The sequence below is a fragment of the Austrofundulus limnaeus genome, unplaced genomic scaffold (genome assembly GCF_001266775.1).
Source record: "Austrofundulus limnaeus strain Quisiro unplaced genomic scaffold, Austrofundulus_limnaeus-1.0 Scaffold8, whole genome shotgun sequence".
NCBI lineage: Eukaryota > Metazoa > Chordata > Actinopteri > Cyprinodontiformes > Rivulidae > Austrofundulus > Austrofundulus limnaeus.
In genome coordinates, this window is record NW_013952410.1 from 3,387,049 (window position 1) to 3,396,262 (window position 9,214).

Consider the following 9,214-nt stretch of genomic DNA (forward strand, 5'->3'; position numbering starts at 1 on the left):
ACAATTAAGTTAAGAATAAAACTTTGCTTTATCAAATAACAAATATCAGAAGAGCTGAAAATAAAATATTTCACAGACCTGTAATAGTAGGAGGTGATTTTAACATGGCTTCAAACGAATGGTTAGACAGATGGCCTTCAAAATATTTAGTGTCATCCAAATCCAATTATTGATAAGTTTATGAATAAGAATGGTTTATTAGATGTGTGGAGAGTTAATAACCCTAACATAAGACAATATACTTGGTTGAAACCTAATGTTAATGCAAGATCAAGAAATGATTACTGGTTAATCTCTGCTTCTTTAATGCAGTCCAAATCACTACTGATATTTCTGTAAGCCCCCTAAGTGATCACTGCATGATAAGCCTGATCCTTTCTGATCAAACTCTCTTTAAGAGAAGGAAGGATTATTGGAAATTAAACTCATCCCTCTTAAAAAATGAAGCATATTGCCGTGAAATAAAAAAAAACTGATTATAGATGTTAGTAATAATACCAACCTATCTCAAATACAAAAATGGGAATTTTTAAAATTCTCATAAAGGAAATTATCTATTGCTTTTAGTAAAAACCTAGAAATGGAAAAAAGGGAAAAGGAAAACAATTTAGTTAAAAACCTGCTCAATTATTATTCTAAAGRTATTTGGTCAGAAGAAGATAAAATACAAATTTCAAATATACAAACCGACTTAGACCAATTTTACCTCACTAAAGCCAGAGGTGCATTTATCAGATCACGGTCAAAGTGGATAGAAGATGGGGAAAAAAATTCATCATTTTTCAGTAAGCTAGAAAAACAAAGACAAGAAAAAAAAACGCAATTACTTGTTTATTAATTGATGGGGAGGAATGTACAGACTCAAAAACAATATCAATGGAAGTATATCATTTTTACAGTAATATTTACTCCCCCTCTTATAATGAACAATATTCCAAATACTTTTTTAAAACAATAAGATGGATAAGATTCCAAAAATTGACGAAAATTTCAAAAATGTCTTTGAAGAAGACCTAAAATTAGATGAATTAGATAAAGTTATAAACAACATTGCATCGGATCGTTCACCTGGTCCTGATGGATTAACTGCTAACTTCTATAAGCATTTTTGGGAAGAGATTAAAATTTTACTATTTGATGCAATTATAGAAATAATTAATAAAAAGGAATTAATGACAACGATGAAACAAGGTCTAATTAAACTAATCCCCAAACCAGAAAAAGACAAAAGAATATTAAATAACTTAAGGCCCATCACTCTTCTCAGTACAGACTACAAACTCTTTACAATGGTGCTGGCATCAAGGTTAAAAACAGGTCTTTCAAAAATATTTAGTAATTCACAATCAGGATTCATGAAAGATAGATCTGTTCATAACAATATCAGACTGGTGTTAGGTCTTATAGATTACAGTGATCTAGTAGAAGATGATGCTTATATTTTATTCCTTGACTTTCAGAAAGCATTTGACTCACTTGAACATCCTTTCATTTATGAGACACTAAAATATTTTGGATTTGGAGATTTTTTTCTGGATATAATTAAGATGTTACACATAGTTGTGTGTCCCTCCCAGAAGGAACAGCCCCAAGGATTAATCTAGGAAGAGATATAAGACAAGGTTGCAGTTTGTCACCTCTGTTATTTATTACTGTCATTGAACTATTGTCCATACAATTAAAAAGCTCAAAAATTGTTGGCATTACAATAGATAATAAACAAATTATTATTAGTCAATTAGCAGATGACACAACACTGTTTTTGAAAAATAAGGAACATATACCAGTTGCTCTTCAGGTAGTGAAATCGTTCTCACAGGCTTCAGGTCTAATACTTAACCTTAATAAATCTGAAGTTTTAAGTATCCATGACAGTTCAGAAAAGATGTTGTATAACATCCCAGTGAAAAAGGAAGTTTGATATTTAGGTATATGGGTGTTTAAAGATTCTAAATCTAGTTATAATAATAACATTCAGAAGCCAATCAAAAAATCCAGAAGAATTTTAAATAATTGGTTGCAAAGAGATTTAACGGTAATTGAAAGATGGCTGTTGACAAAATCTGAATTTGTTTCCTGACTAATATACCCCACTTACTCTTTAGCCCTTTCTACAAAAACTTGAAAGAAAATAAATACCCTAATTTTCAATTTCATCTGGAAAAATAAACATCACTATATTAGAAAAGCAGACATGGTCAAAGATTATGAAGATGGAGGAATAAAAGCAACTGATTTTGAAGCTATGAATAGGGTGCTCAAATTAAGATGGCTTCAGTCATTTTTAAGATGTAGYGAAGACATTTGGTTCTCTTTTACCCAACTTTCTATTAAAAAAAATTAGGAGGCATAGATTTCCTTTTGAAATGTGACTTTGAGGTTTCTAAAGTACTGGTGAAACTCTCTGCCTTCCATCAACAAGTCCTGCTACACTGGAAAATAATTTACAAGCACAACTTCAGTCCACATAATGTTCAATTATGGAACAATAGGGTAATCCTAAGAAGATGGAAATCAATGTTCATGGAAGGATGGATGGAAAAACAAATTTGGTCTATTACTCATCTGATAAATGATAAAGGGGGGTTATTAAATTATGAGGAATTTAGGATTAAATATAAAACAGTGTGTACCCCTGAGGATTACAGAAATGTGGTAGATAATATTCCAATTGCAATGAATAATATAATTAGCAAAAACTTAGAACCAATTCTAATCCTTAGATTGCATAAAATAATTATAAATGATTTAAATTTTATAGACAAAAAAATTTAACAATCAAATTTTGAGAAAGACTTTAACGAAATGTATCCTGRACATGCCATTGCGTCAAACAACCACCAGAGGGAGCCAGTCTCCACACTGAGGTGGCAGCCCATCTTTGACCAGCACGTGCACGCGAGTTTCTTTTGTTGACAATGGAAAAGTCCGGAAGACGGCTCTGACAAATGGTTATTTTAAATTACTAAAGTRCAGAACTAAACTAATAATTTATTTTCGTTGGGAAATTAAGATTTGAAGTTGTTTTGTAGAGTTTATTTTTGTTCGGAAACTTCATGAGAGCTGTTTCATAATTGAAAAAGAAGAAAAATATAGACTCCCCACAGTTCCGACCTGCTTACATGTCGGGGGGTGGGGGGGGGAGATGAAGCAGTGTGCGGTCCATTCATCTGTTCGGAGGGGCGGAGTCAGCCGAACCAATGATAAGAGGGGGGGGTCTCTCTACAAAATGTGTGTCCCCGGGTCTTCTAACACGATTTCCGCCCTGCTGCAGTTCCGTCCGCAATTAAGTCCGTTTAAAGTGGGCTGCGAAACGCTGTGACCGTCCCCAGGCTCGGTCTCCTCTCCACCTGAACCAAACCAGAGGGAGGATGGACGGAAACTGGTCCCCGGCTCTGATGACCCTGCTCGCTCAGTGGTTCTCCTCAGCAGCAGCCTCCCTGCAGCCCTACGACCTGCTGTACGACGACGCGGTGCGGGCTTTCTACAACAACGACTACGACGACGTGGTCCGCCACATGGAGGGAGCCCTCCGCAGCTGCGCCGAGGTCCGGCGCTCCAAAGTCCGGTGCCGGCTGAGGTGTCAGGACCAGCATCCGTTCGACCAGGCGCTCTCCTCGGACCTGGGCTTCTTCGACACGGTGCTGCGGAGGGCTGCGTGCGCCAACAGATGCATCGACGAGAAACTGGGCGTCCAGTCTGTGCATAAAGTCAGCGAGGACGTGGTTCAGGACTTCAACAGGAGGATCCCCTACAACTACCTCCAGCTGGCTTATCAGAAGGTAAGAGATCTGGACCTGAAGGAGTTCTGTTGTGGGCCAGTTAGTGGGGACTTGTTCTGCCTTCCTCCACCAGGTTGTGTGSTCACCTGTACATCACCTGTGCAGTTAATGAGATCAGTTGTGAAGAGTGCWGTTTTTATTACAGTGATACTTGGAAAATACAAAAAAAAAAAGTTTGAAGCTTTGATTTTAATATTGGGCAACTTGACGGAATGATCTCACCAAGGAAATACAAAGTTCATCATAAAACCTGAATATTATAAATTGGTTGAATTTGTTGACCAGTGAATTGAAATGAACACTCTCTCCAACCATAAAACAAACAAGTTGTGTGAAACAGGACACAAATTACTGAAAAAATTCATCAAAACAATACATTTTATTATTMAAATTACTAGACAGGTGGGACTTAAAACAAACAAAAAAAAGTACAGAAGATAATTTACAGAGCAAACATTTGAAACACTGAAGACCGGGAGCAGTATGATAGGAGCGGGGATTGAAGAGGAAGGAGGGCTGATTACTGAGTATATGCAGGTGAGGTTAATTAGAAAAYGAGGGACAGGTGAGTCWTGAGGTAATGAAGAGGAAAAATAWAGGAAAGGACAAGAAGGAAACAAATATGCTAAACATTTAAGGACATCTWAAAAAATGCCACTAGAYWRCTWGGTCGTCTGGATGGGTTCTTCTGGTTTCTCCAAGAGCCTTCAGTCTGAGGAGTTACAGGTAAACTCAGCCATGAGTAGCGCTTTCACATGATGTGCAAACAAGTTTAACAATGACWATCATCATTGTCATTTGTCACGATGGGTCTCTGCAACACAATGGTGTCGAACCTGGGCTGTAAAATAACAATTTAAAAAAATGTATCTTTGCTGTTTTTAGCTACAGAATTCTAGTAAACACATTTTGCTTTGTAACACCTCTTATAACTGGAATTGGGTTTGTTATAAACTACATAAACACATTTTCAGAGTTTATTATCAGAATAAAGCTCAGTTGAAACACAGCAAATGGACTCTTTGTAGTGCATCACTTGTGTCTCGGTTTACACCAGCTCTGTGTCCTCTTCCTCACTGGATCCACTTTGCAGCTTTTGGTTCTACATTCACACAGGGCTGCAGTGAGCGTTTCGCTTGGCTTTTGCATTCAAGGCGTGGGAACAATCCAAGGGAGAGATAAAATAACTGGGAACAAAGTGTTGGAGGTTATTCATTCACTGTCTGCGATGCTGTGTTGCCTCCCCCCACCCCAAGCAAGTCGTTTAGTTGTGTCTGCATCATTGTTTAGAGTGTTCTACCATGGAAACAAAACTTTAAACACTCACAGATGTTTTCACGTCATGATTTTTTATTTGTAAAAAGTGGATTAAGGCATGTTCTGTGTGACAGAAAACATGAAACATGATCATTTTGATCTCCAAATCAGCGTGCGAATGAGAAGAGATGAGCTACCTTTTGTGAGTGGAAACATGCCAAAATGTCAGCTCCAAACGTGAGATAGACGGTAAAACAGTTACACAGCATATGCAAGGGATTACCTGAGGATGTCTGAGTGATATTTGAAACTACTTTGAGCTCATATGGGAAGCTGGCATCGTCTTCCTCGCATGGATATGAGACCGGGATGACTTCCACACTTGCTAACTGCAGACTGGCTTCCATCACACAGAAGTGGAACAAAGTCTATCAGTCTTGTTTCTGCTTGTGGGTAAATCGATTCTTCTCTATTTCCTTTCTTTAAAAAAAAAATATATAAATAAAGTAAGCTGAGAGCTGACGTATTTCTAAACGTTCACTGTCTTGTCTAGACATGAGCAGAGTCATGGTCTTACTCACGAAGGTAGAGCCAGCTGGAAAAATGTTACTCATCTTTGATGATTTCTCTAACATCTGTTTGGGAGGAAGAAGCTGTAGCATGTTACGGTTTCTCTCTCTCTCTCTGATCACCCTCTGTTTTGTGTCTCGTGACATCTTTATGAACTGAACGTTGATGGTTACAGCACTTACCTTGATCTAGAGCTGGATGAWACGACTAAAATTTACATCACGAGATGGCGCCTAATTTCAGTCGATACAATATAATTTTGATTTTGATATGAATGATAAAACTGTCAAACTGCCAAGAACACCAATATTTACAATATATTTTTAAGATACCTTTAATTGGAATTATGACTAGTCAGAACAAAAAGAGAGATATCTGAAATAGGTATTTTGCCTAGTCAAAATGTAATTAAAATATTTTAATTAACTAATTATGTCTAGTCATAAACCAATTTCATTAAGCTGATTATATGTTAAAATGGCCTGCCATACAGTGTTGTGTTTGCTGCACCAGTTTGACTTTGCTCGACTCAGCTCCTGATGGTGGTGAGAAGGGCTGCCACAATTAGTCGATTAATGGATGACTAATCAATTATTAAAATAATCGATGACTAATTTAATAATCGATTAATCGATTTTTTTTCTTAACTTTTTGTTTTTCTCTCCAAACTGCTTTGACAACTTCCACTGCCACATCTGCCTTTCTGTCCTTGACACACATGTACAGTAGTGGTAACTGGGGTAGGCCGTGGACATCACAAAGCATTATACAGACAGGCTCTGGGATCATGGTTACCTGGCAATGGAGCTCAAAAGTGTGGGATCTTTTTAAGAAAATGAAAGAGAAACCTGTGTAATATCTGCARAGCAGAACTTGCCTTCCACAGCCATTATTTTAAGTTGGCATATAGCTAAAATCTAACCATGGTTATATAATAGCAGCTGCATTCTGGCACGATAAGCTGTATGTTTTATATTCAATTAACGTATGATCCAATTAGTCGACTAATCAAAAAAATTATCGATGATTAGTCGACTATAAAAAATAATCGTTTGTGGCAGCTCTAGTGGTGACGGATGATTTACCCCGGATTTATACTGCATGCGTCTCCGCTGCGCTCCGCTCCACTGCGCAGGTCGCAGCTGTGCGTTTCAAGTCCAGTTTACACCACCTCCGCTCTGCTCCGGTCCGACAGACGTGCAGGAAGCAGATTGCGCGATAAATTCAGTGATAAATGTGGAAGTTACAGCAAAAAATAATTAATTCTGTGAAAGACGAACTCCAAACACAGCTGAAAACAACGATATAAAGGCTTTTGGTAGCTATGTTGAAACTGTCTCGCCGTCGGCTTTCTGAAACTTCTGATTTCAAAATAAAATCCACGTGTATCGTGTGTACACATATGCTTCATACTACATGTTTCCATCTGCTTCCCAAACAGAACGATACATTCTGACAGTATTTGTGTAGAAATATATCCGTATATTTATTGATATAGCTGCAATTTCGACATTATTCCGACAAATTATTCAGCCGAATAGTGTCTTATTTTGAAAATACGGATGTTGTGCTCGTGTCTTTTCCTGTTGGTGCGACGTAATCTTTAAAAATTGACTCCGGCGCWGYTCCGGCGTCCGGCAAAAATAGGATCTGTTCTAATTTTGACGGATCGCCGTCCGCTCACCGCCGCCCTGCGCCGCCATGCGCAGCCAGTGTAAACACTCTCATGGATTATAATGGGTGCGTATTTGCTGCGGAGGTCGGACCGGAGTGGAGTGGAGCGGAGACGGAACGCAAGCAATATAAATTGGGGGTTAGGAAGAGGGTTTAATTTTTTWGGGTGCTTCATTTTCATACACAGAACGTTCTGTTGAGTGGAACTTTATCAGTCAGTGGAACTGATTTGACGTGTTCCTGCTAGGGATGTCCCGATACAACTTTTTCACTTCCGAAACGATACCGATATTGCAACTTTGAGAATTAGCAGATACCGATATTGACCGATACTGATATTGACCCGATACCATTTCAGTACGAATCACACACTTTTACCTATTTTGTAGTGTGGAATCTTAGAAAAGTCTTGATCAAGTCAAACAGTGAAAAAGAGTAGGTATGAGAAAAAAAATTTACCCATTTATTTTAACCAGTGGATCACATACTGTACATTTTAAACTGAATAATAATCTACATTTTAGTTAAAATTAATTACAATACTCTGAAAACAAAACATAGTAAAAACAAAATGTACTTTTAAAGTGTAAAATAGCAATTCAAAATCACTAGTTTTTTTAACTATCTGTCAGCCTTGTGCTGCTTTATGGTGGGAATAACTGAAGGTGGGGACAAAGCAAAACCCACATTATTGTCTGTTCAAAGTAAAGAGTCCACAGCTAATTTAACTGACTGTGCCCAAAAGAACATGATCATTGCACTTAATCTTCACTAAAACAAGTGTGTAAACAGATTAAACATCACTCTAATAACAAGAGCAAAAATAAATAGTAAGAGTTTGTTAATTAAATTGATAGCCACCTTTCTTACTGCTGCATTTCCACTTTCTACAGTCTGAGCATCATATGGAGGTTAGCCTCTCGCTCCTGCAGTGTTTAGCTCTCGTCTTGTTGCTCTCGTATTCCAAAACAAAAGCTGCGCTCTCCTTTCTTCTGTCCATCAATCCCAGAGCTAATCCACGGGCAGCACTCTGCTGATGTCAAAACCGAAGCGTACTGTCCTCGCTTCTGCCCACTTAGAACCACCGACCAGACCGGAGAGGACRTTCTGAAACTGGAACCATGGAGACACACTGGACCGAAACTGAACCGAGCCGAACCGCAAAGCTGCTGCCAGGGTGGAGAGCAGAGCCTGGTTGTCTCTGGTTTAAAACGTACACGGTTCTGTGCCCACATGGAAAACTTGTGCATGACAACTTTGCACTTAGCTTCAACTCTGTTTCTGATGAAAATAGAAAGTACTGTCGACATCGCTCCTACTGCTAACTACTTTGTTAGCGCACTGAGTGCAGCATGTTGTTGTGATCACGTGGGCTCTGCATGCTGGATCCAAGCGCTGCTGGATAGAGACACTGGAGTGGAGTCAGTGGACTGGTGGAATGGACTGCTTATATCGGAGCGCTTATATCAGACATTTTTTATGCAGGCCAATAAAATCCGATACTCGTTTTTTGGCTGATATCGGACGGATATTAATATCAGATCGGGAAACTCCTAGTTCCCGCTGTGAGTCGGCACCAAACTCTCTGGCACATTTTACAGCTGACTGAGCACTGAAGTTTATCAGACCTTCTACACCTGAACCACATCCACACCATTGAATTCTTGATAGGGGTGTCCCGATACAACTTTTTCACTTCTGATACAATACCAATATTGCAACTTTGAGAATTGTCCGATACCAATATTGACCGATACCGATACTGACCCAATATCATATCAGTATGAGTCACACACTTTTACCTATTATGTTGTGTGAAATCTTAGAAAAGTCTTGTTCAATCAAACAGTGATAAAGATTAGGTAGGTATGAGAAAAACTGACCCATTTATTTTAACCAATGGGTCACATACATTTTAAACTGAAGAACAT

General features: G+C 38.4%; 1 protein-coding gene across 1 annotated transcript in view; it reads left to right on the top strand.

The window, feature by feature from the left end:
• Nucleotides 1–3,149: 3,149 nt before the first annotated feature.
• p3h2 (prolyl 3-hydroxylase 2) overlaps nt 3,150–9,214 on the top strand; it is a 61,789-nt gene continuing 55,724 nt past the window's right edge. The window contains exon 1 of the mRNA XM_014034693.1: nt 3,150–3,782. Within this exon, the coding sequence (XP_013890147.1) occupies nt 3,372–3,782 (411 nt within the window). The 5' untranslated portion in view covers nt 3,150–3,371. The remainder of the gene's footprint in view (nt 3,783–9,214) is intronic.